The sequence below is a fragment of the Rhipicephalus sanguineus genome, chromosome 1 (genome assembly GCF_013339695.2).
Source record: "Rhipicephalus sanguineus isolate Rsan-2018 chromosome 1, BIME_Rsan_1.4, whole genome shotgun sequence".
Taxonomy (NCBI): domain Eukaryota; kingdom Metazoa; phylum Arthropoda; class Arachnida; order Ixodida; family Ixodidae; genus Rhipicephalus; species Rhipicephalus sanguineus.
This window is the reverse complement of record NC_051176.1, coordinates 335,758,693-335,786,588: the sequence shown is the minus strand read 5'-3', so window position 1 is coordinate 335,786,588 and position 27,896 is coordinate 335,758,693. Positions and strand designations below refer to the sequence as shown.

General features: G+C 47.0%; 1 protein-coding gene across 1 annotated transcript; it reads left to right on the top strand.

Moving 5' to 3' along the window:
- The first annotated feature begins 776 nt into the window (after positions 1 to 776).
- On the top strand, positions 777 to 22,391 carry LOC119384210 (nose resistant to fluoxetine protein 6). The gene is made up of 5 exons (XM_037652460.2): positions 777 to 895; positions 4,456 to 4,576; positions 18,573 to 18,762; positions 20,047 to 20,189; positions 22,007 to 22,391. Exons 1-5 carry the CDS (start codon positions 813 to 815, stop codon positions 22,214 to 22,216), a joined length of 747 nt encoding a protein of 248 aa, XP_037508388.2. The 5' UTR covers positions 777 to 812; the 3' UTR covers positions 22,217 to 22,391.
- Positions 22,392 to 27,896: the final 5,505 nt, after the last annotated feature.

The following is a 27,896-nucleotide window of genomic DNA, read 5'->3' as shown; positions in this document are numbered from 1 at the left end:
TGTGATTTTGACCACACTCATCATGCCGTAGACTCATTATTATTGTTGCAACTTCGATGCATTTTAAGAAAAGTCATGCAAGACGCGTGAAGAGAGAGTCATTTTTTCAACAGCGCAAACACTACGATTGTTAAAGTCAACAGTTTTTGCTAGAACCTCGGGAATTATGATTTTGAAGTGTTCGTGCTGCACATATTTACATTTTCACCGAAAGGCTTTCGTATTTAGCCATTTAAATAAAAATGTGGAATAGGTTTTCACTACAGTGAACTAGAATATACTATAGGTTTCATACTTGCTTGGCTATTTTTGGCTACTTTTACTGCCCTTGGCTCAACTTGGCTACTTTTTGGCTAGTTTTCCCAATTTTCTGGCTATCTTTTGTCTTTTTGACCTGGCAACCGTGGACACAGGATCAGCGCTCACGAACGTTTTTCTTCGCAACAAGTGCTTTTCATTGGACGGATAGCTATAGCGTTAAACGTTATCCGTTGTCAGCGCTGGCCACAGGCTTTGTGCGCATTTAAAAATTCTATTTCTTTTTTGTGCAGCGCGATAGAGGTTTGGCTGATACAACGAGCGGCATCCACGTGCATATAAGCATCGATTATCTCACGGCTTGTTTGATCTTTATTTTTGTACATCACGCGTATACGTCCAACAACTTTGCGCTTTGTGACGTGCAGGCCGTCCGCCCCTTGGTTCATGTTATGTGCATGTCGTATAAGCTAGGAGTGTGCCGTCTAAAGTCCTGTTCATGAACTCTATGCAGTCATAAAAAGCTGGCCTTGGCAGCGTTCATCGGGCTTTCTATGGTGGGCTGCGCCATCGCGATGTGGACAGCGTCGAATCCCGTTATCACGCCCTTCATGACCTATCCGGCTTTCTCAAGAACGTAAGCACGATGTTACCATTACTAGTGGATTATGCTCGCATGTAATGCATGCGAATTCAGAGTGATTGAGGGATTTGTTGAGTCAGCGAACTTGCGCTGACTAGAAACAGGGTTGCAACAGCCGAATATCGCTGGGGAATGCGTATTAAACGTCGCAAATACTTGACTGACGACAGCAGTTACAGTAATGTTTTCTTTTTTGTTTCAAGGACACCATGTTGTTTCGCGTTGTAAATGTGCGGTTTCACGGGTTTTAGACGTATATTGACTAATATACACTGCCTATACAGTGCGTTTATATCACATGCCTCTTACAATTGCTGTGTTGTTTGGCATAATGTTATATTTTTGCAGTTTCCCAAACTCTTCTGTAACATGAAAGGTTCATTAAATTAAGCTACTATAAATGCTGCAAGTTGTTTACTTAGTTTTTGAAGGTCCCCTCCTGGCAGTATCATTGGTACACATGGATATGTGAATGTAATCAGCCTCGTTGGCCCTCTATTGAAGTGCACAAGAAATCTATAAAACTTGAATATTAATTTCAGCTTTATGAGTTCATGAGTACATGAGGCAATATCGTACATAATGTTCGAGAGAGAATATACCGGATGTTTCAAGAAATGTGTCCTGAAATCTTCAAAGCTAATGCAAGTATGATATTTGCTCCCTGCTTTTAGGACTACTATTTCTGTGACGGTAGAAATCTTAACATGACAATCACTGTAATTATTGGGGAAATTAAAGTAACCTCATGATTAGAGTATATAGCCACTCGTAACGAACTTGAGAATTGAAGTCCTTCCCTCGAAGAGGCCATTTCCGTTTTGAGATTTCCGCTGGTAATTTTTGCGGAGTGATGAAATTCGACACGAATACACCGGCGAAAGCAAAACAGAAACGCTGAAGAGCGCAAGTACCATACTCTAGCAGACGATAATAATGACGTCACTGCTTCTGATAACGGCTGCAGCCTCTTCTGCATTCGTTAACCTACGTGCGTCATGTGTGCTATCATGACAAAGGCCATTCGCACACCCACGAAGCGAAGTACACCGATGGTTGACTTGACGACGCTCGCTCATTCTGGACGTCTCGGAGGAGTATGGCCATCCACCTTTCTCAGTGTCCTATGCTTCCCTCTGCCGTTCTGTGTTGGGGGGGGGGGGGGGGGGGGATACAGGACAACCGGGCTCGCCAGAACAAAAGCCTCCGAGATCGAAAAGGGTGCGGAGAGCCTATACCACAGCGTTTCGCGACATTCCCGCCAGGGGAAGGGCGCATGCGCTGTGGCACCCTGAGAAAGGCGGATTGCGCTCTTCGGTGTGTCGGTTTCAGTTTCGCTGACGAAATAGGTCGGATTTCATCATTTCGCTAAAATTACCAGCGGTCACTTTTTCTGAAATCTCAAGGCGGCAACGGTCTTCGCACGGAGGAGTTCAATTCCGCACTTTTACCCACCGCCAGTCTCATCTAATTAAAAAAAAGCTAATTAGTTTAATTTATCTAATTAATGTCTTATGAAAGCGGGGAGCAAATATCGTTTGCTCTTATATTTAAGAATTTTCGGACACATTTCTTGAAACACCCGGCATTGGCAGCTCCATGCGTCCATGCCCTCGAGTTGCGTAGAACTTATCGACTATGTTCGCGATTCACACTATGTCTATTCGTCGAAAGTAGCTTAGAGTGCAGCTAGCCGCATTATGTAATGTTGAACTGTCCTTCCGCTCTGAGCAAGCCAATGTGTGACTTTATCGGGGTTATAGTTTACAGACTCGCAGAGTTTTGCTCGATAAATCATGCAGACAGATGGACTAAAATGAGAACAAAAAATAACTAAAGTTAACAAAAGTTTGCCGTCCACATTTTTGTTAACTACTTCCTTGAGTGACATACATCGGTATCAGGTCCTGGAATTTTACGTGCCAAAACCAAGATATGATTATGAGGCACGCCGTAATGGAGGGCTCCGAAAATTTCGTGCATCCTGTGTTCTTTAACGTGCACTGACATCGCACAGTGCACGGACCTCTAGCATTTCGCCTCCATCAAAATGCGGCCGCCGCAGCCGGGATCGAAACCGCGACTTTCGGGGTTAGCAGCCGAGCACAGTAACCACTATATACCACCACGGCGGACATCAGTATGAGCTCGTTGAAACCTGCAAGAAACTGTATGTGTATATACATTCACCAACCATTTGTATCATTTTTCTTCACATTTAAACTAATGTTCGCAAAAGCAAGTTTTAAAAATTCTCATATGGTTATAGCGTTTCCTGTGAAATATAGACAGGTGCTGTCGCACACAATCAGGTCCGGAATCAGCGATCATGGGCCGTATTCTGCGTGAGATTATGACTTTAGCAAACAGTGTCGCTTTGAGTGACGTAGATTCTCGCATGTCCAATGACTGCGGCAACTGCTTGCCCCCCTTTCCTCAACCAGCCAGTCAGAGTGCACTGAAACTCTGAAAGCGACATTTTTTTACCATCTCAGAATAGGGCCCCACGTTGAGCGCATTACACGGCGTTTTGGGCAGGCGTTCATGTTGGAGGATTCGAACACGCTTCGTCTTCTTGGGACTAACGCTGGGCAACATTTAAACAACTATAGCCGAGAAGGCAACTCCATCGTATTATTAAAAGTTCGCTATTGTTGTTATTTAATCAATTAAAAAGTCTGTAGACCACAATACTCTTTTGAATAAACAGTAAACTTCATTTCCCTAGCGTACCGGTGTGAAGAAAAAAAATATGATATTTACCTTATATTTCCGCCACTTATTCTTACGCCCATTCTACAAATGTGTTTGCTTTTGAAGTCCAAGTCTTGACACTATACGCCATACATGTCCGTCGCCTATATCAATTGATGACAAACAGCGGCCCTCAGGCGAGAAGAGATTACAAAAAAGCATACAATCTAATCTGAACCATTTCGTTGCTTGTTTTATCCTCAGTCTCAATCGTGCGGGATCGAATCCCGGCCGCGGCGGCAGTGGCGTAACCAGGGGGGGGGGGAAGGCACACCGTGCCCGTGCCCCCCCCCCTAAATTTTTTTCTCCCATGGGATACAGCCTACAAAATGACACTCGACTACACTTACCTGCCTGGATCCCATGTCGGATCAAGGGGGTGCCCCCCCCCCTCCCCGAAACAAATTTCTGCCTACGCCACTGCGCGGCGGCTGCATTTTCGGTGGAGGCGAAAATGTTCGAGGCCCGTGTACTTAGATTTAGGTGGTCGAAACTTCCGGAGCCCTCCACTACGGCATCTCTCATAATCATATGGTGGTTTTGGGACGTTAAACTCCGGATATTATTATTATTATCAATCTTGCAACTCTCGAAACCCTAAGTGATATTATATACTGCCAAGGAGTTCCCGTATCCGTCAGTGTGGATCGACAATCGCTTTTATTTTTTTAACACACCCTTCAGAGCCGTTCCACATTGCGGAGTCAGGAAGTCGTCTCAGGGTGTCATTCGTAGGAGGACACCCTTGAGCGCTTTATCACTATTTGTTGCGACACCCAAGCGCATTATTATTTTTGCAGCACCTTGTTGGACAGCATGAACAAATACTACATGCGACCTTTCTACCATGCGGTATGCTACTTCAGCGGCTGTATGACGCTCCTCATCCTTGAAGACTTCAAGAATCGCAAGATTTCCAAGGTTCGGTCTTTAATTAAGTAATAGTTTGCCTCTTGCGAGTTCGCACTGTCTTTCAGCTCGCCTATAATGTTGGAGGTTGCGTTGTGTCAAGTTTGGAAGACGCCTTGAAGCGATATAATGCAAGGCCAACTGTTACAATGAAAAACCAACTAGGCCAAATGAAGAGAGAGGCAGTGCCAAGCGGTTGCTCGCCTCTTCTTTGCACTGTTGATCACGCCAGCGCTTTGACAGCGAGTGTTCGCGGTCATCGAGTGAGATCTGTTCATGTCTACCTGCACGTGCGTGACACAATGCCCACTTGTTAATTAGTAAGCGAACATCTAATTAAGTGTACACTTATATACATGGTCGCTACAGGTGCGAAACTCGCTTCGTGTATAGTTGTCTAATACATATAACCTCATCTTTTGAGTGAAACCGCGACATTTTCTTTAACGTTCGAGCCCTCCTTTCCAGTGCTTACCGCTATCTGCCTCGCATTCTCCCCATGTACTCACTGTACTTACCATCGCCATTATGTTACAGCAGTTTCTTTTTAGATGCGAAGCAGCTTTTGCTCGAGGCTGTGTCCGTCCTTCCATCGGCGACCGTCCGCTCGGGAACCACGTGTGCTGGCACGCGCTAGCGCGTTTGGGCCTGTGTAAGGGGCTGGGTAAGACGCTGTGGCCTCTCCCCCTTACACTTTCTCAGCAATCATGTGATGGCGTCGGGGAACGAGATTCTGCAGACGCGCGATGAACCAACGCGTTGTATCCTAGTTAGAACGCGCTGGCACGCGCTAGCGCGTTCGGGCCCGTGTAAGGGGCTGGGTAAGACAAACAGCAACAGCAACTACAGTGAATTCATGGTGTGCATGCTCCACTTGCAAGGACTCGTTAACATCGGGCAAGGTGCCCGTGATGAACGGAACTTTAAGTCGACCCATGCGCTGCTTCGCGTCCCCACATGCTTCCCTTTAGTGGGAGATGGTGTAATTTCTAAAGACGATAGTCTTTCTTGGGGAACTTAAACGCAGAAATTTTGGTATGTCTGTATGTCTGTCTTTCTGTTTGTCTGTCTGTCACCCAATTCAGCGACCCGGCCAAAGTTGAACCACTTGCTTACCGCCCACATCTTGAACTGGTACGGCTATTCATACTTGTGAACGTTGTCGATCAAAAAGTAAATATTACGCATATCTAAGGCGCAACATCACTAGGTAAGTATTAGGTGGTGTGTTCCTTCAATAGAAAATACATAGATACGTTATTCTAAAGACCCTTAGTTTCTTAAGCTGCGCTGAAAATGCGGCTGCGCTGAAAATGCCATATGGGCGCCAACGAACGCCCTCAACCACGGAGGAAGGAAACCTTCTGCACAAGCTCATGTTTCCCGCCGTATTGCCAGATGGCGTCCACATCTCACGCAGCGCCTCCTCTATCGTCTTTACACGGCATTTGCAGCGGAGCACACAGATACGCGGCCAATTTCTTTCTTCCTTTCTTTCTTTCTTTCTTTCTTTCTTTCTTTCTTTCTTTCTTTCTTTCTTCCTTCCTTCCTTCCTTCCTTTCTTTCTTTCTTTCTTTCTCATTGCGCGTAATTGTCACTCGTCCCATTAGTGGGATGGCAAACGCCGGGCAGATTCCAAGGGCTGACGTATCGGCCCCCCGAAATGCACCACGAAAGCGCGGAGAATTTGTAGTAGGTCCTTTTAGTGCGCCAGCGAACACCGGTTGTGGTCCAAAGACCGAGTCAGAGCCAAGAGTTGATAACACAAACAAAATATATTCTCAGTTAAGCAGTACAAGCATCACATAAACATGTACACTCGGCTCACAACATCACTTATATAGATGCTACTTAAAACAACTGGAACAAGACAAACAGATCACGTGTTACAAATCCAATCTCATGCATTACAAACTATTCAAGAACACTTATGGTGAATTTTATTGGCGGATTCGGAGTGGCCGACGAACTCTGCGCCGGAGCACTCCACTCCGGCGGATAGCAACCGAAGGAAACCTGGATGGATGGATGCTATGAGCGTCCCCTTTAAAACGGGGCGGTGACATGTCTGCCACCATGCTCGAAGAAAAAAAAAAAAGCTTCCTCGTTTCATGTTGGCCTAATACCTTATCTACATTGATTAAATCTATGTTATTATACCAAAACAATATAAATTCACTGTCCATCTCTCTGCCTGTTAAGGCAGAATGACCTTATTTTTCCCCATTATTTATTTTTGTTCTTTATCTCTACTTTTCTGCCACCAATACTCTAACCGTCTCTTACTTATTTCTATCGCGGACGTGTGCAGCTTTCCATTGTTGTCCCTAAAACCCAAGGCTTCATGTAGACTCGTGCCCACACGTATACCTGGGTGAATATCGCCACATTCAATCAGTACATGTTCCATCGTTTCCTTAGTTCCCCCGCAGCATGTACATTGTTCTTCTTCGTTACTGAATCTCGCTTTATAACTACGCGTTCTAAGGCAGCCCGACCTTGCTTCAAACAGTTAAAGCGCTTCCCCTTGAATTATCATAAAACCTTTCCCTCCTTATTTCGTTTTTTCCCTTTCGGTAGTTACTCAGAGCCGGCTTCTTTTCCATCGCTGCCATCCAATAAGTCCTCTCCGCCTCTCTGACTTTCCGCTTAATGCTCCTTGTTGCCATATCGCCCGCACTGCTAGCCGTATATTTACTGGTGAGCCTCCTAGTTCTTTTTCTCCACTGCGTGTCAACACTTTTTCTATACAAATACCTGAAAACCTTCTCTGCCCATCTACTGTTCTTCATTTTCCTCAGCCTCTCTTCGAATCTCATTTTGCTCTGAGCTTCCCTCACTACAAAGCCTGTCCATCCCATATCACCCTTTACAGCCTCATTTGTCGTCTTCCCGTGAGCGCCCAACGCGAGGCGGCCCACCGTCCTTTGATTTACATCCATTCCTGATTGTACCTCTGACTTCATGCACACTACTGAGTTCCCAAATGTAAGCCCCGGGACCATCACACCCTTCCACAGCCCTCGAAGCACTTCGTACCTATTGTATCCCCATAAACCTCTGTGCTTCATAATTGCAACATTCCTCTTTCCCTTTGCTACCGATGCTTTCTCTTGTACAGTGCCGTCCACTCTTAGGGTGAACACGGCTCAGCGTGGCCGCGCTCTGCGGAGCGCCAGTGCATCCAGCCAACGCCGGTGCTGGCACGCCCGTGATCGCTTCCCTGTAGTACAGCAAGAGGAGCACGTTCCCAAGCGTCTGCGCCGTTTCGTTTCGATGCGCAGAGCGCGGCCATGCTGATCCGTGTTCACCCTAAGAGTGGACGACACTGTACCTCCATATATCTATCCCCCTCATTTACCCATACTCCGAGGTACTTGTACTCGCTTACCCTCGGTATTTTTTGGCCCTGTATAAAGACCACATGGTCTTCGTGATCATTGAATACCATCAATCCACATTTTGTTGCACTAAATCCTAGTCCTAGAGCCTCACATTCCCTTCCGCATATATCTGCCAGTCGCTGCATATCATCTTGACTGTCCGCAAATAAGACAATATCATCAGCATAAAATAGACCTGGAAGCTTCTGCTCAACCATCGTGCCGACCTGCTTGTGTGACAAATTAAATCCAATGTTGCTACCTTCTAGCGCTTTTTCCATCCTCACCATGTACAGCATGAATAACAGCGGGGACAAAGGACATCCCTGTCTCAGCCCCTTGCTAATTTCAACGCTGTCCTTGCTACTTATTCCTTCCCATTCTATACAAACTGTATTTTCTCGGTATATTTCCCTCAAAAGCTGTATACAGTCGTCACCTATGCCCACTTCTTTCAGTATATCCCACAAAATTTCCTGATTAACGTTGTCATACGCCCCGGTAATATCTAGATAAGCTACGTATAAGGGCCTGTTTTCTATTTTCGATATTTCTATACACTGGGTAAGAACAAACAGATTATCGTCTAACCGCCTGTCAATTCGAAATCCATTCTGAAGTTCTCCCAAAATATCATTTTGTTCTACCCACGCTTCTATTTTTAATTTTACTGCCTGCATCGCCAACCTGTATAGCACCGATGTAATGGTTAGCGGTCTATACGAGCGAATGTTATCCTTTTCTCCCTTGCCTTTATAGATTAAGTTCATTCTACTTTTTCGCCAACTGTCTGGTATTTCCCTCTCCTGTAAGCACTTTTCTACGGCTTTCAGCAGTGCTTCTTTAGTTTTATGTCCGAGTTCGTTAATGAGGCTGACGGGAACCCCATCTAAGCCCGGAGTAGTGCGCTTAGGAATTTTTCCTTCGGCCTTCTTCCAATTGAAATTCTCTAGTACTACATCTTCGTCGGTTGCACTCCTTTGCGTACTTTTACTCACTGGGGGAATCCCCGGGGCGACCTTTTTAAACGAATCAGCTGTTATCTTTCGGATGTAACCTAGCGCTTCATACCCTTCCAATTGATTTCCTCCTTCATCTGCCATATGTTGTTGCATTGTGACAGACTTCCTACCCAGCGCTTTTAGGTGGCTCCAAAATATCCTAGGCGCGGCCTTCTTCTTTTCGCGAATCTCTGTCATCCAGCGTTCACTTTGCCAGTGGAACACAAGCGCCCTCACCAGAGCAAATGGTAGAGGGCGCTAGCGCACATCTCGCGTTTCGCGCCGTTTTCGTCTTCGCGGGCGCGAGCGGAGAGAACGGGCGTGGTCGGACAGCGCATTTGCATCGCGCATGCGGTACGCCAATCTTTGCGCACGCGCGGGTAGCTGGTGACTTGCGGTCGAATTCGCCGCTTTGAATTTTGATCAACCGAATCTCGGTTGATCAAAATTCATTCCGTGTTCAGGACACAGCCTTCGACGCCACCGATGCCTCGTGCGATGGTTGTGCAAATAGGTTCTGGCAACGTCAGTTACTGTTTCTAAAAGGGTCACTAAGAGAATAATAGCATTGCGTAGATGCTTTTGCACAGGAGTTCCTATCTTAATGGGTGGGAACGGAAAAATCGTTTCTCGCGCCACCACTGCATGGAATTCGCTGAGATTCGTTGCGTTGAAAGGCGATATTTCTAGCGACCGTTAGAAGTTTCTTTTTCTTTTTTTTTAATGTAGGATGTCATCTCTGTTAATTATTCCTTGAACATCGCAGTATTAAAAAAAATTTAGTCAGCTTCGCACTAGTGGTGCCAAGCCTGAAGGAAGTGCGGAGTTCTTTGTTCCTCTTTAGTTTTCTCTTTCTCTCTTATCTCTGTTTTTTTTCTATGTCTTTTTGTCTCTGTTTATTTGTTTATGTATTTCTCTCTTTATCTCTCTATTTGATCTATCTTGATCTTTCTTTCCCGTTCTCTCTCTCTCTATTTCCCGCTTGCTTCCTCTTTCTTTATATATATATATATATATATATATATATATATATATATATATATATATATATATATTTCTCTCCCTTTCTATCTTTCTGTCCCTCTGTTTCTCTCTTTCTCATTCTTTCTATGCTAGGCTTTACATTCTCCCCTCCTCCTTTCTCTCCTTCTCAACCTCACTTCCCTTTCCCACCCCCTGCTATGCTATACTATACTACACTATATAAGGCTGTGCTCTGCTAGCGTGTCGGAATAGCCGAGTGGTTAGGACGCTCGCCTTCGGATCGTGGGTGCGCGGGTTCGAATACCGCCTCGCCGAGAAATGTCTTTCGCCAAGAATTTTTCTGCTCCTCTTTCTTTGTACCTCTCTCTCTCTCTCTGTACTCGTTCTCTCACCCATCAGAGTTATTGCATCCCACGCTGGGCAAATCGGCGCACGTGTTCTGGGAGCGAAGCAGAGGAGGACGAAGAGATCGTGCGCCTGTTCATGATTATGATCATTTCGGTTCACCCTTCTAGGACCAATGCTCGGCTTAAACAGCTCTGCTGTTCAAAAAACCTTATGAATCAAGTTTATAACTGCGTAACGAAGCGTGCAAGTGTCCCCCTTGCACACCATGCCGACGTCCATGGTTGCGACGAGGACGACGCGAAACCCTGGAACGGGCTCTTAAGAGCTGCGCTTTAGAAGGCCCCGAACTAAAGCTTAGTATAGCTCTTCGGCTATAATATATAATGTATTAGTCAACGAAGATTCTGCGCTAGTGAAATCAGCCACTCTTACCATGAGACGAGGCTTTGTACGCAAGCCTGACAAGGCGCAGAAGACACAGGGTGTCTACCGACCGGGAAAGCCGGGAATTCTCAGGGATTTTGGGTAGTCTGGAAATTCTCAGGGAAAACTCAGGGAAATTGTGCTCCCATCAGGGAAAATCCACAGTATCTTTATTGAAAGGCGACGAAAGTCGCGGTAGCGCTTGCTCGGTGTTTTGTGAACGCATTTTTCAAATCAAACGGCCGCTGCGGCTGCGGGGAAGTGGCGCACCTTGATGCTGTCATCGCCTTCGGAGCGGTGAAGTGGGAGAGAATCCGGCTAATGCGTGGCATGCGGGAACCGCGAACCACGACACATCGTATCGCGCAATGTTGTCAGGATGTTCTGGGAGTACGCGGTGTAGTTCTGTAATCTTTCTCGCGCGTGCTGTGCGTTAGCGCCCGATATGGTGTTTTTGTTATCGCCGCGTGTCAAGTAACAAGCATGATTAGTTGTAGAAGCGGTAGCAGTAGATGTAACGAGCTTGAGTTATCTTGCAAGCGATCGCGATCGCGCAGGAAGCGGATGTCTTCGACAAGGCTCGTATCTGGCAAGCCATCCCGATCGGCGAGAAAAAAGACGCTTGTTGGCTGTTATCGGAGAGCTCACTCGCTCTGATCCCGAGCTTCAAAGATGCTATTTAGAACTCCGTGAAGAATATAATAAATTTCCAGGCGAGAGCTAGCGCAACTAAGGGGCCCATTCACAGCAAGTGAAAGCTTTTTTATTTCTTTTTTTTTTTTTTTTTTGCCCCGCCACGGTGGTCTAGTGGTTATGGCGCTCGACTGCTGACCCGAAGGTCGCGGGATCGAATCCCGGCCGCGGCGGCTGCATTTTTGATGGAGGCGAAAATGTCTGAGGCCCGTGTACTTAGATTTAGGTGCACGTTAAAGAACCCCAGGTGGTCAAAATTTCCGGAGCCCTCCACTACGGCGTCTCTCATAATCATATCGTGGTTTTGGGACGTTAAACCCCAGATATTATTATTTTTATTTCTTTTTTTCCCGATGAGGGCACTGCTGAAACAAGTTTTAGGCAGTCGACTGAAATTTTTTGGGGCTGCAGCTGGCAATTACCAGCCACACCACGCGGGTGTTTGCTACAAAGCCGAATTACAAAACTTTTCAGAGCCATGGCATAGCGGCGACCGAAATTCGCGACACCGGCACGGGTCCCACATGCTCGATTCGGCGCGCGATGTCGGAAAGCAGTAACGTTTCCACCATAATCGGATGTGCCGTAATTCAGGCTGTTGCCGTGCTTTCATGCGATCTTATCCCGCAGCTATATTGCTTTTTTTTTTTGCGATAGCAATTATATAGACACTCCGACGCGAATTTTTTGCCTTCGCCATGATCTTCCCCATCAAGGCCAAATCGCGATTACATCACCCCGCGCGTCGCATGCTCCATGTGCGAGTGAAAGTGCGCGAGCGCTGCCGACGAACGGGGCTTAAGCAGAGATGAAACGAGCCGACCGTCTCATTTGCGCGATGGGCACATGGATAGGAGCCGGCGCGTTGGGAAGGGGGGGTGGGGGGGCTGGCTGCGTGAGTCCGACAGGAAGTGCGTACTTTGTACCAGCGGGCGTGGTCGCGTGCGCCGCGCTATCTTTAGTGGGGATCAGCAGACGGCTCATACCTTTGTAGGTGTTGTGCTCTAATTGCATAACTTTCGTTGAAGCCATAGCAGTGGCAGATCCCGGGGGGGGGGGGTAGCGGCGATCGCCCCCCCCCCCCCCCAAGCCAGCCCCCGCCCCCTCCCTTCAGTGCCTGTCGTCCACCTCCTTTGTCAGGCTTGCTTGTCAAGTTTGCCCCCTTTGTCAGGTTGCATTGCCTGCCACTGTCCAAAAGGGGTAAAGAGCAGGGGCGTAGCCAGAAATTTTTTTCGGGGGGGGGGGGGGGGGTTCAACCATACTTTATGTATGTTCGTGCGCGCGTTTGTATGTGTGTGTGCCTATATACGCAAGCAAAATTGAAAAATTTCGGGGGGGGGTTTGAACCCCCCCCCCCTTGGCTACGCCCCTGGTAAAGAGAATCTTGTCCCTGCTCTCTACCTCTGATTGCTCTACCCTTTCCTGCTTCCCTATGCACATTTGCAACGAAGGCTTCTTAGGCACCGCCACAATCCCCTCTGGGCTGTTGTAAATATGCGTGACCCACCAAAATGCACTGCTGAGCGTTGGCTTCAGCCTTTGTACACCCCCCCCCCCCCCCCCATTATGTACCTGAATCCGTCCCTGAGCCATAGATCATAGATAGGGCACTTCTCTTAATGCAGCGGCTGCGTTTCCTGAAGGAGCGAGCTGCTAGCCTATATTCATATAAAATTCCTCTTTGTTGCTATCGGATTTACTATTTCGCTCTCGCGGTGAAACTGACTCTTTTTTTCTAACGTGGGATGGTTTTCAGTGTTGTGCGTTCGTGGAGAGCAAATAGTTCGGTTGGGCAACATGATAGCAAAGGCGTTGCATTGCTCTGGGCAACGCGCGAGGATTTGACAACAACCCGCAGCAGCAGAACAAGCGCAATTCCACAGTGCATTAAACCCGCATTTGTTTCGTCTTTACATGTGACACTCTGGCAAGGCATCCAACTGTGATTGCTGCATCTCAGGCTCAACAAAATTGATTTTTTTCACGCAAAAAATAAAAAAAAAAAGTTTTTTCATGTTGCCATATTAGTCGAGCATTCTTGTGGCCTTTTCAGTTTAAGATTAATCCTTCAGTAACTATGCCTTGCATGAAAGGTCGAATTTCAGTTTAACGAAGTTTCGATATAACGAAGTGAGTTGCTGCTTTTACCAACTTCGCTATATTGAGGTTTATCTGTTCTATGTACTATTCAAATGGGATTAAGTCGTTTTCATTTTCTAAAATGCGTATTAGAAAGTGACATCACCGAGCGATGTGGTCTCTACCCATCTTGACATGAAACAAACTTCTGTTTCACTCAGGAAATTTCAGCAAAAACACTCAGGGAAAACCTGGAAAACTCAGGGAATTTAGAAATGTCAACTCGGTAGACACCCTGAGACAAAGACGAAGTGACATCACTCTGACGGTGCCGCACAAACATGCCATGACGTCACTGATTTAGGTAGCTACACCTCGGGGCCTGTAGGGGGATATCCATTCATAGAGTTGCTGTACATGACTCCTAAAGCAGCCATATACAGTAACTCTGGATATTCATAATGTAGAGCGCCATCTGTTCACAATGCGAAAAACAAAACCAGTCGCATAACCCTTTCAGTCACGAATTATGATGCACTGTCTGCAAATGCATCAAATTTGCATGGCATGATTTCAAGGCACTCAGTAATACATTCCAAGAAATAAAATGAAGGAATGTGTTGTTTTGTGCGAGTTTCAGCAATTAATGGTAATTAGCGTGTAATTAAATATCTAATTATTCTGCAATCAGTCGGCTTCATCCTTGCATAAAATGAATCGCCTATTATGCCCAAATTGCATGCACAGTTCGTTTTTTGGTTGTATGCTTTTCGAGCGAAGAAAAAAAATACTCTTGACGTCGGTCCTGGAACGTCGCGCGTCGAGCGATCGTCGAACATGGTAGTGTCTCTAGCAAAGTGATCATCTGCAGCAATAAGCTGCATAATGAAGTTCAATGACCGCTATTTATCCACTCAGAAAGCCTGCACGAATGTGCACACTAAGTTTCAGGCCATTTGAAGAAGCACGCGGTGCGTGATGCGACTGCGAAGTTGATGTGTACAAATGTACACACCGTGACTGAAAGGGATAAAGCAGCATTTCAGCTGCTAGCTGCAGGTTTTCGCCTTCGTTCCGGAATGCACTGCTTCGTGCGATGTGCAGGCAACGAGGGAACCGTCGCAACACCGTGAATAAAATTACACTGCTCTCAAACAAATATATTCATTATGTGAGTGATGAACAAAAGTACTGAGGCTGACGCATACAGCAGTGGTGGGAAACCTGCGCCAATTGCGCCAATCTGCGCCAACTGGCAATTGCTGCTCCACACTGCTCCAAAAGGGTCTTTTTTGCCTAATTTGCGCCATTGCTGCGCCACAACGTGGTTTTAGGAACCGAAACTAATGTTTCGTGGACAGCGCGCTTCGTGAGTGGATGTACGTCGTGGTCGCCATCTTGAGCTGCTGGATTTGTTAATGGCGCCACTAGGGTCCCAGCCGTCGTGACAGCCGACGCAATCCAATTCAATATCAGTGGCAATGGTACAGCAGCACTAGCACCCTAGCTTAGCAGCACTGCAACCGCGCCGCAACCTTCGCTTTCTGCAAGCGACGCGCACTCCTCGATGCTGATGCTCTAGCGGTCGTGGCAGCGGACGGAGGGGCGTTTGTGTTGTCGCCTAATAAAAGCGTGCAGTACGGTTACGACAGAGCTACGCTTGCGGTGCCGTACGCGTGCGTTTATCGTAATGGCGTGAGTGTAGCGTGGTTTCTGTGTGCACGATCCGCAACGATCAACTCCGCAACAGCAAGCTGCTTTCGTTTCTACAAAGCGGTGCGCGTGGGAATGCGGTCCGGCACAACGAGCAGCAACGATCGGCGGCTAAATGCGTGCAGTAGGCCTAAAGCAGCGCGACGCGACAGGCATGCCCGAGAAGTTAGGTGAATATACTTATTGCGACAGGGTTGTCAGCGATACGTCATACTGGCGCGGTCGTCGGCGGCCGCCACCTCACATTCCTTCTTTCCCTATGCTTGCATCGCTGCAATCGCGAGGAAATAGGAATCATTTATCGGCCGATTTCCGTACTTCTCGAAAAGGCGGAAGACACTGTGGCGTCAGCAAGTTCAGCGGCGCAGTAAACTATGTGTGTGTGTCGGGTGTCCCAGCTAACTTGTGCAAAAGGTTAAAAAATGCAATATTTGAGGCAGTTGAGTGAAATCATTTACATATTGCTGACAGCCACCTTGCGCACTACAAATATTTTTTTGTTTTGTCAATAGTTTGTTAATTAGGATTATTTAACTCAATTCCAAAATATTAACTTTAGGCAAGAAGTGGGATTCGCAAAGTTCGAGGGCGTCGTCACAAACCCCCGTTGCATTACTTGCGAGAAAGAAAGTCTCACGTGGGTACCATTTCTTCCGAGCTGTAAAGAAACGCGAGAAATACGAAAAAAAAAAAACACGTGACTAGCGCTTTCGCGCGCCGCGATTGTGCTGCTCTCAGCCGTGGTTTGAGCGGACGAAATCAGCTGCGGCCGCGACTCGCCGGCTTCGTCACAGCTAGTTGCAGCGGTAGGCCGATAAGTTGGCGGTCGTTTCTTGGCCCGTGTCAGCCAGTTGGCGCGTGTGACGGTGCAAGTTTTAGCGAGCGCGGGCCAAGCAACAACCGCCAACTTATCGGCCTACCGCTGCAACGGAGCCGGCGAGTCGCGGCCGCAGCTGATTTCGTTCGGTCAAACCACGGCTATGGTAGCTACCATGGCTGAGAGCAGCACGATCACGGCGCTCGAGTGCGCTAGTCACGTGGCATTTTTTTTTTCGCGGGCTTTCTTTGCAGCTTGGCTAAATTTCTACGCAGCTTGGCGAAAATCTAGGCTAAATTTTCTTCCTCTATGTGTTTCATGAAAAGTCTGTGCCTGCTCCAAACACAGAGGTAGCTGCTCCAAAAGCAAATTTTGCCTGCTCCAATGGCTGCTCCAAAATGCTGGAAGGCATTCCCACCACTGATACAGTGAAATCTCGGTATAACGAACTCGGAAAAATGTTCGTTATTCTGAAAGGTCGTTATAGTGAAAGCCCAAAAATTTACCATAACAATAGAATTTCAGTAACGCAAACGTTCTACCTTTGCAACGGTACGTCCTTGAACTCGTTTCTCACAACAATGCACACGTGAACGTCAGACAAGGCACGTTTATTTGAAATAGTCCGTGATCGTTTTTTTGACGAGTGCAGCACAAACTCTGCGTCACGAACGATTCTGGACCGTCCGCATTTTTATCCGCCACTTCGGTCGCTGTTCCGCTTTTTTCTATGAATATGCGGAGATTCCTCAAGTAGTCCAACGCATCTGTGGCCGACACGGACTCGTCGCGATCTTCGGGTGCTACCGTGACATCGTCGTCCATGTCATCGCTGCAGTCCTTTAAGGCCCAACTGCATGCACGCGAGTTTTGAGCGACGGCCGACAGGATTTGCTGTCGCGGAGGGCCATCCATCGCCGTCGCTTGTCGCAGGGGTGCAATCGCGAAACGATGCTATTTTCGATTCCACACGGCTGGCTGATCGCGCTGATAACGCGGACGGACCGTCGTTCTGACCACTGGCCAAGCGCGAAAAGCACGAAAGGCATTGGAATCTGAAATAGAATCGTTCCGCAATAGCATCCCAGGTTTCTGGAAAGCCAGAAAACATCGCTTGTCGCCCGGAAGTGAGCATGACGATATCCAACAACATGGCAGCATCTCTGACCCTTGCTTCGGTTGCAATTTGCTCGTGATGCTTCCAATCGGCGCGTACTTCAAGGAATGCAAGTTATAGACTACCTTATTTACAGCCCCATCTCACGCGGAGAGCGAGGCAGCGGCCGTATTTTGTCGTTATTTATGATCGACGGTTCGTTTTGATGTTTCGGTGGTAGCTTGCTGCAGTGGTGGTAGCTTGCTGCAATGTCAACATCGTCGTCGTGTGAGGTAGCCCTTCTCCCTGCGAAGCAACGACGTGAGGCGCTGCGGCTTTTCTTAAACGTTCTAAGACAGCAAGAGGAAACGTTGTCGAAATGCGCCTCGTGGACTAACCCCAACATAACGCAGTTTGCAAAGTGCGACGTAGCGTAGGCAGCGTACGCTTCCGGGCGCCCCATGGGATCACAGCAGATACTACTGCCGCGGTTAAACATAAGATTGCGAAAAAAGGAAGTCCCGAGACGCTTTTATGGCATCTTTATCTCAAACAAGACAATAATAAATTTGGCATGTTGTCATTCATCTACTCTGTAATTCTTTTTCGTAATTTGCCTGCGTGCGCGCAATAGTTTTCAATCGAGCAGCGCGACGGAGCCCGTTTGTCGCAGTCGCCTTCGCTCGAAAGTCGCGTGCTATGCATGTGGTTGGGCCTTTACAAAACCTGATGCGTTGTCGCCTCCGCAACGAAGGAAAAAAAAAAAAAAGTTCTCCGCCCGCGTCTTTCTCCTCCCGTGCCATCTCAGGTTTTAGCGGGAGGGCGTCCGCTCTTCGCGCTGCGTTGTCTGCTACCTTACAGCTCCGACTGCCATGACCGATACACTGAAATCTAAGAATCCTCGCATTTCGGGATATAAGTTCGTAGTACTGAGGTGTTGTTAAGATTACACGGGAATTAAATAACGATCGTTATTCTGAAATGTTCGTTATTCTGAAGTTCGTAGTAGTGAAATATTTTTACATTGAAACTATAAGCAGTCGGCACGGGATTTCTTAAATGTTCGTTAATTTGAAATGTTCGTTAATGTGGTGTTCGTTGTAACGAGATTTGACTGTACTGGTTTCATCAACGAGATCGGTCGTTTTGGTTCGGAACGGTAATTGGCGCGCGCGTGGCGTAAGTTTAGGTTGCGAAGCGGCATCGCTTTTATAGTTGCCGGCAGAATAAGTTTTCAAGCACGCATAACTCCGATATTGCAGGTCTCGTCGATTTGCTGAAGCGCAGTGAGATCCGCTGACCACTCGCCGATGAATGTCGAAATAAGAGGCTGCATTTTTTATGCGCTAAGCGTTCCAGCAACGAGCAGTGTGCCCAACGAAAAATGGCGGAGGCACCCAGTGTTGCCGGAGCACAAAACATTATGTATATCCGACGGCTGTAAATTGATGGTGAACTTTTCCTTGTCCAGGTGATGAACGCCGTGGGATGGTTAGTGGCTGCTTCCTGCGCATTCTGTGCGGTGTTCATGAAGATTCCGTGGTACAGAAGACCGGATCCCACCTCGGAAGGTGTGAAACTATTCATGGCCTTCCTTGACCGCATCCTGTGGTCATTGTTCCTCTCGTGGTTCACATTGGCTTGCGCCACTGGCCGAGGAGGTAAGAGCGCTGACCCTTTTTTTGTTTGTTCGTTTACTTGTCTTTGTTCTGTCGCACTTCCCTGTTAAAGGACAGCAAAACTTAACAGTCAATAGATAGATAGATAGATAGATAGATAGATAGATAGATAGATAGATAGATAGATAGATAGATAGTGAGTTCAAGGGTTTGAGAAAGGGAAATGAAGGAGAGGAGGAGTGATGTGAGGGTAAAGAGGAGGGAAAGGAGGAGGGGAGAGGGTAAAGCTTAGCATACTCTTGTGTAGTATAGTATAGCAAGGGGTAGGAAAGGAATGTGAGGGTGAGGAGGAGAGAAAGGAGGAGGGAAATGCCACCAGCTGCGCCGTTTCCTCAGTCTCCCCACCACTAGCGCGCAGCTGCCCCAGTTTTTTTTTTTTTTTATCGAGCTCTTTAATGATACATCTTTGTGAATTTTTGGCGGCCTTCCAAGAAATGCATAGCCTGCTGGGAAAAGCTTTAATTTTATATTATTTACACACTTACTTCGGTTATTTGAGCTCCATCGTTCCCGAGAGACTTATATTCCGGTCACGCGGGGAACGTTCGAATCGCGGTCGGGTTTCTCAATCGCGATTAGCTCCCTTCCGCAGCTGGTGCGAGGGGATCGACGATCGTCAAATTCATTCCTGATTGGAATCGATTGCGATTGCAAATGTCCCGAGCGGCATCTGTATGTCGACATATTTTTAAGCGAAGCTCCTATGAGTTACAGATTTCGGCGGCGGCATAGTTCACGAAAATCCCGCGCCGCCGAGTGTACAGAAATGCGGGTGTACACAAATAAGGCCATCGAAGGTGCGCCGATATTTGTAAGCGCCGTTATCCAATCACTGAAGCTCTCTCGACCGCGGGCTTGTCGGCGACCAGCCGTTTACGATGTGGCAGTCTTATCTTTTGTCCGGGTCACTTGCCATTTCACGTTGCCACAATTCATTGTTGCATTAACTTTCTGCATTCATTGTTTCACGCATGACCGTCGTTGTTGCGCTGCTAAGCACGCGGGTGAAAGTCCCGGCACGAAGGAAGGAAAAAATTAGGAGGTAGCATTTCGCAATGCGATAGAAAGAAAAGAAAATAGTTCGTCAGGCACGCACACGCCAAGCTTCGCTATATCCCCCATTTTAACGATAGGGAAATGGCTCCTACTTTATTGTTATGGATACCAATATTTTCGCTTTCTAAGTTTCTTTATTCCTCTGCACGTGTTACAATTAGGGACACTTTCTAGCCTCGACTAATTCAACATATTGCATCTCTCTCGCAGGATTGGTCAACAGAGTCCTCTCCTCGGGCGTATATGTACCGCTGGGCAAGCTGTCATTCGGCGTCTACCTGATACACTACCCCTTCCTCATGGTGCTGCTGCATACAACCAGGGAACGCCTGTTGTGGTCGCACTTCACTGTGGTAATGCACAAAAGCCGCCATATGCGTTGCTTTGCGAATTGACGCTATAGGTTACATCATCGTTTTAGGGATATCAAGCGAGGTCACAAGGAAGATTAATTCGATTCTTTTTTTCTCGGAGGAAATGTCCCGAAACTAAAGCTTCCTTATTATGATCATCTCATGCGTGCTTGCCGGTTTCCATCGGTCACATACTGTTCGGAACATGCGTGGTGTTTTCAATAAATAGGAACGAACAAATCAGTGCACCTGAGGGGAACGGTTATTCAACCTCAGACAATTGCATCATATCCCTCCGTATAGTGAACGAGGCAACTGTTTGGCCGCAGTGACCTTCAAAGAACTCGCTGAACTACTTCCAGAAAAACAACCTCACCTTTTGCAAAACAAGTTGCTGAAGTGGCAGTTTTTGACTGGACACCTCTGATATAGTGGTTCTGAAGTGAAATGATAGCAGTTTTCTATAGCTATCACGACCAAAGTCAGGTGAAGTTGCTAGTCTCCCCTTGGCTGAAGTAAGGCCTCCGTGATTCCGCGAAACGTAATCACACAGGCGTCAGCTGACGCTTTTTCATTGCCTTTCTTCTCAACACAAGTCACTTACCGCATCTTATACCGCTGGCGCCGTTCTCGGTATGCGTGATGAGAACCTGCCGCTGTATAGCACGACCGGCCACTGACATTTTTCATGATCAAGCTTGTAATCTAAAGCTGTACTTCGGAGGTCCTCATCTACTTTATCTCTCCCCCTACCCCCCAACTCAACCCCGTGGCAACAGACTCGTGCAATGGCGACGAATGTCACAATTATTATGCGCCTCCTCCACAGATTCAGGCGCAGTTTCATCCGCAATATTGTCACGTGGTTGTTATGGTGAAGAGCGAAGCAGTCAAGCCCTTAAAGGTCTTATTATGTATTGGGGAAACTTGTGCCCAGCAAAAAGAACACTCAAAGTACAAGCAAGTAGAGAGTTTTTAGTGCTCGGGCTCAAAGCGGCTTGCGTACGTAAGCACTTGCGTTAATTTGTATTTTCCTGTGCGACTGTCCGGTATATAATGTTCAGAGACAGTCACTGGCGTCCGTTCTAGCGCACCTTGACAGTAGACAAAGACGTCGCAGCTGAAGGCGACGAAGGCACTGCTGAGGTCTTTAAGAGAAACGGACTTGGACGAGCGGCTCTGACCGTAATGTCGCATACCACACAATAGTGACCGACTGTGACTGAGTCTGTGTGTGTTGTGTCATGTGCGATCTTTCTTTCTCTCTTTCCTTTCCATCTTTAAATCTCCCCCACCCTGTTCCCATGAGTAGGGTAGCAAACCAGTTTTCCTAAACTGGTTAACCTCCCTGCCTTTCCTTCTCTACTATTTCTTCTTCTTCTTCTTGTATTCTCCTTGGGTGTGGTTGGGAGTACAAAGGAACGCAAGCAAGTGCGTATGCAAGCCGCTTGGAGTCCCCGGCACTAAAATTCTCAAGAGTAACACTCGCAGTATGATCGTCGGTCGTCGATAATTAGATCAGAGTGTAAAACGCGTCGGTATAGTATATACATGCGTGATCGTATATTACAGCGTTACCGCTGGTGATTGCGTCAGTTCTAGAATTGAATCCATCACGCGCGTCGTGCCTACAGTATGATCGGAACGTTCGCGAACACTCAAGAAGGTTCCAGAGCATTGAGGCATGGCCTGCGACTAGCGGTAGCACGTGCGAGAGGTTTAACCAGCGAAATATGTTCACGATGAAAATAAAAGCAAGAACTCGTGCCAGTGTATACTTTCTGAATAATTCTTTTTTTCTACTCGCATCATTTCAGGTGACTCTATTCTTCAGCGTGTTCGTCTGGAGCAACGTGCTGGGGTACATGGCGTTCCTCGCTTGCGAAGCTCCAACTGCCGCCGTGGACAAGCTGATTTTCCAAACACTCTTGGGACGAAGGAGACCCGCGCAGAAAGAGTCGCAACCGGACTCTGGCGACGTAGCAAACGGGCAGAAACAAATTCCCCCGCTGTGGTCTAAACTTTAATCTCGAACTTTCTTTCTTTCTCTCTCTCTCTCGTGTTTTTTGCCATTTGAATCACACAAAGAAGCATCTGCATTCTGCGGTCACTTGCAGCGAGCGCACTTTCTCCCGACAGCTACCGCTCTTTTCCATAGACTTTCCCGCCGTGCAGAATCATTGTCATGTGGAAGTTTCAATAAATGTGCGTGAGAATAAACCGTGTGAACACCATGATATACTACATTTCATGTTCCTACTTGTTTTTATTGTATATGCCTTGTGTAAAAAAAAACAAAAAAAAAACGAACCTTCAGCTGTATTAATATATCGAAGCCCATGGTGAGTAAAAATAACACGTAAGTAGCGTGAGATACAGTATATAGGAGACGTTAAGGTTGACATTAAAATACCTAAAGACGGCAGCACGAATTAAAATGCGAGTAAACGCAATTACATTATACAGTTGTCGTTGCCAAAACATTATTAGAACAAAGGAAGTTTGTTGGGCCGTGTATAAAGCTCCGAACAGATCAATTGATTCATTTCCAGGACAGTTTCAGAATGTGAGCCTATTTTATTCACGACTGTCTTTTAGTAGCGCACTCACTGGTGAAAGTTGGGGATCATATGACCGCTACCAAACAACGGATTTTAGTTTTTGTCAGTTTGACAAAGCTCCTCCCCGTTTCGACAGACACGCACTCCGGGCGCTGACGTCTAGTCAGCCTACATACCTTCATTTTTCAGCGAAGATTTCACACGTGTATCACCATGGCACCTCCTTTTCTCCAAATTATTACCCGCTCGCTTACATGATCGCACAGTTAGCAGCGAGCAGTCTCTTGGTTTTGAAGACTAACCCGACTGAGCGAGAATCAATTCGTGCACATTTCGTTGAACTCACAGCGAAGGAGGTTTCGGTGTGGACGTTGCGGCGCAAAACTATAACGCCGCACTTTCGTTTATTTGTCATGAGAACTGAACTAACATATAGTCTATTCGATATCTCGTGTCAAATTTTTTTTGTAGTCATTATCAGTTCCGTTTGAAAATATGAGAATGCTGCCGCGTGAAGCAGTGCAAAGGGACTAACAGGAAGTCTTAACGCTCTTCCGCGTCGGTTATCACAACAATCGGAAGTTCACTAAAAGCGGAACGTCAAGCTCCCTCTTAGCATCATCGAGGCAAGGATATCGGCTAAAGGCGGCCGCGCAGCGCAACGCTCTGCAATCTCTTCGGCCAATCGGGCTGCGACCAAACACACCGCATGCAGTGTGCCGTGAAAGCAGTAGGCATCGTAATGTTTGCCTTGATATCCGTGGTTTATTGGGACACGAAGAGGGCAAACAAGGAAAAAAAATACTGATATCGAGTCGCATGCGAGTCAGCGAAGCTCACACGCGAAGGAAAAACGCGAGGTTGATGCGACGGATTTGTCTAAACGGCTCCTGGGATCACATACGTATATGCCGACCGCCGACCCGCATACCCGAAGAGAATAGAAACTGGTTTTTCCGTCCCGTCAGGCCCGGATCCAGGCAACCGTAGCACGGTTGTTGCATCAAAGCGCTTCTGCGGAGAGGGTGCGTGTAAGCTTGTTTTTTGGCGGGAAACCACTTTCGCTAGCAGAGGAGGAGGCGCACTGCAGCGACCTGCAGACACACTACTGCTGAAGCTACGTTGTCTTGTACCGGTAGATGAGGGGAGTAGGAATGGCCGTGCTACGGGGGGCCTACCGCGTGCGACAGGGTCGTAGCCAGAGATTTTTATAACGAGAAGGGGGGTCTGAACCACACACACACACACACGCACACACACACACACACACACACACACACACACACACACACACCGCCTTGGCTGCTGCCGCAGGAAGTTAGCCAGGGAAATTACTGTCGCAGGAAGTTAGCCAGGGAACCCTTGTAAGAATGCGTGAAACAATACCAGCTTTTTTTTTCTTTATATTTAAACTGACAAATAGTGTCCTGTGTCCGCTAGCACAATTCTAATCATTGAATTAGATTGCTATTTAAGAGATGACCATTATATACTAGCTCGAGAAATCAAAGGGCGCAACCGATTACTTAACAAATATTAACCAATTAAGCTTTTGAAAGTATTAAGTCACGACATAATTTGCTGCGAGTTTCGCGGACTATCCGATGAGATTACGTCTCATATCCGAGTTGACACGATGAACTCTGAGGGCGACGCGTTTCAAGAGGCACCGTCAAACTTGCGGATGCCAAAAAGAAAGAAAAAAAAAAACATTCTTTGTTTTTTTTTTCTTTTAACATAAGGATCGCTTTACGCATTGAAGAAGAAAAATAACTGATAAGTCATGGTGTATTTTGTCGCTTAGTTTGTAAATGACTCGAATTAGGTGTCATCCTCAGAAATACATAAGTGGACACTCTTCGCGAATTTATAGGCTGCTATTCGAAAGTATAGCAACATATGCCGTAATCAGCTAAACTGAATGAGTGGAATTGCGTGAATTCATCGGTACTTCAATTTCACGTGCGAGTAATGTCCACTAGTATTCGATTAACCCAGCTCAAGGATTGCAGTTGTGCTATGTCTCACACGAGCTTTTAACATTATTTTTGGTCTAAAAAAAACGAGAGCAAAAACGGTATATTTAAAGACGCACGGGCGCAGAACTGCCTTGCAGTGGGCATAGTCAGGCTGATGATGATCGGCGCAGAACCCGCAGAGAAGTGTGCTTATAGGAAACCCACATGCTCGGTGTGTCGGGGACACACTGGTGAAGTTGACAAATCAGCTGCATGTCCCGGTTTAGTGTTCTAGAAAAACACGGTCTCCAACTCACAGCAGTCTGGAGAGGATTCCACGGCGCCATGTGAAGACACCTTAAATCTTGCGTCGCGTGCTCCGTATTCTAAACAATGTTCGCAGACATAATGAGCTTTGTGCGTTCGCCTCGGTGGTAGAGTGGCTACAGTGTCCGGCTGCTGACCCAAAAGTCGCGTGTTCTATCCCGACCGCGATGGTCACATTTCGATGGAGACGAAATGCGACCACCGCGGTCGCATTTCGCCTCCATCGAAAAATCCTAGAGGGCCGTGAACTGTGCGATGTAAAAGCACGTTAAAGAAGCCCAGATGGCCGAAATTTCCGGAGCCCTCCACTATGGCGTGCCTCGAAATCATATTGTGGTTTTGACACGTAGAAAACCAGACATTATCAATGAGCTTTGTGCACGTCCGACATCGAGATGTTAGCCGTATACCTCATTAGAAAGCTGCGTGTCTCCGGAAAAGACGGGATTTAGTTTCGGGTGTTGTCCCCCACCTCCCTATTTTGTATGTGTGTGTGTGTTCATATAGACACCCGCTGTTGTATATAGCTTTGTGCACGTCCGACATCGAGATGTTAGCCGTATACCTCATTAGAAAGCTTCTTTTCTGCGCTTTCGAATGATTCCTAGCAGCGTGTCTCCGGAAAAGACGGGATTCAGTTTCGGGTGTTGTCCCCCACCTCCCTATTTCGTATGTGTGTGTGTGTTCATATAGACACCCGCTGTTGTATATAGCTTTGTGCACGTCCGACATCGAGATGTTAGCCGTATACCTCATTAGAAAGCTTCTTTTCTGCGCTTTCGAATGATTCCTAGCAGCGTGTCTCCGGAAAAGACGGGATTCAGTTTCGGGTGTTGTCCCCCACCTCCCTATTTCGTATGTGTGTGTGTGTTCATATAGACACCCGCTGTTGTATATAGCTTTGTGCACGTCCGACATCGAGATGTTAGCCGTATACCTCATTAGAAAGCTTCTTTTCTGCGCTTTCGAATGATTCCTAGCAGCGTGTCTCCGGAAAAGACGGGATTCAGTTTCGGGTGTTGTCCCCCACCTCCCTATTTCGTATGTGTGTGTGTGTTCATATAGACACCCGCTGTTGTATATAGCTTTGTGCACGTCCGACATCGAGATGTTAGCCGTATACCTCATTAGAAAGCTTCTTTTCTGCGCTTTCGAATGATTCCTAGCAGCGTGTCTCCGGAAAAGACGGGATTCAGTTTCGGGTGTTGTCCCCCACCTCCCTATTTCGTATGTGTGTGTGTGTTCATATAGACACCCGCTGTTGTATATAGCTTTGTGCACGTCCGACATCGAGATGTTAGCCGTATACCTCATTAGAAAGCTTCTTTTCTGCGCTTTCGAATGATTCCTAGCAGCGTGTCTCCGGAAAAGACGGGATTCAGTTTCGGGTGTTGTCCCCCACCTCCCTATTTCGTATGTGTGTGTGTGTTCATATAGACACCCGCTGTTGTATATAGCTTTGTGCACGTCCGACATCGAGATGTTAGCCGTATACCTCATTAGAAAGCTTCTTTTCTGCGCTTTCGAATGATTCCTAGCAGCGTGTCTCCGGAAAAGACGGGATTCAGTTTCGGGTGTTGTCCCCCACCTCCCTATTTCGTATGTGTGTGTGTGTTCATATAGACACCCGCTGTTGTATATAGCTTTGTGCACGTCCGACATCGAGATGTTAGCCGTATACCTCATTAGAAAGCTTCTTTTCTGCGCTTTCGAATGATTCCTAGCAGCGTGTCTCCGGAAAAGACGGGATTTAGTTTCGGGTGTTGTCCCCCACCTCCCTATTTTGTATGTGTGTGTGTGTTCATATAGACACCCGCTGTTGTATATAGCTTTGTGCACGTCCGACATCGAGATGTTAGCCGTATACCTCATTAGAAAGCTTCTTTTCTGCGCTTTCGAATGATTCCTAGCAGCGTGTCTCCGGAAAAGACGGGATTCAGTTTCGGGTGTTGTCCCCCACCTCCCTATTTCGTATGTGTGTGTGTGTTCATATAGACACCCGCTGTTGTATATAGCTTTGTGCACGTCCGACATCGAGATGTTAGCCGTATACCTCATTAGAAAGCTTCTTTTCTGCGCTTTCGAATGATTCCTAGCAGCGTGTCTCCGGAAAAGACGGGATTCAGTTTCGGGTGTTGTCCCCCACCTCCCTATTTCGTATGTGTGTGTGTGTTCATATAGACACCCGCTGTTGTATATAGCTTTGTGCACGTCCGACATCGAGATGTTAGCCGTATACCTCATTAGAAAGCTTCTTTTCTGCGCTTTCGAATGATTCCTAGCAGCGTGTCTCCGGAAAAGACGGGATTCAGTTTCGGGTGTTGTCCCCCACCTCCCTATTTCGTATGTGTGTGTGTGTTCATATAGACACCCGCTGTTGTATATAGCTTTGTGCACGTCCGACATCGAGATGTTAGCCGTATACCTCATTAGAAAGCTTCTTTTCTGCGCTTTCGAATGATTCCTAGCAGCGTGTCTCCGGAAAAGACGGGATTCAGTTTCGGGTGTTGTCCCCCACCTCCCTATTTCGTATGTGTGTGTGTGTTCATATAGACACCCGCTGTTGTATATAGCTTTGTGCACGTCCGACATCGAGATGTTAGCCGTATACCTCATTAGAAAGCTTCTTTTCTGCGCTTTCGAATGATTCCTAGCAGCGTGTCTCCGGAAAAGACGGGATTCAGTTTCGGGTGTTGTCCCCCACCTCCCTATTTCGTATGTGTGTGTGTGTTCATATAGACACCCGCTGTTGTATATAGCTTTGTGCACGTCCGACATCGAGATGTTAGCCGTATACCTCATTAGAAAGCTTCTTTTCTGCGCTTTCGAATGATTCCTAGCAGCGTGTCTCCGGAAAAGAC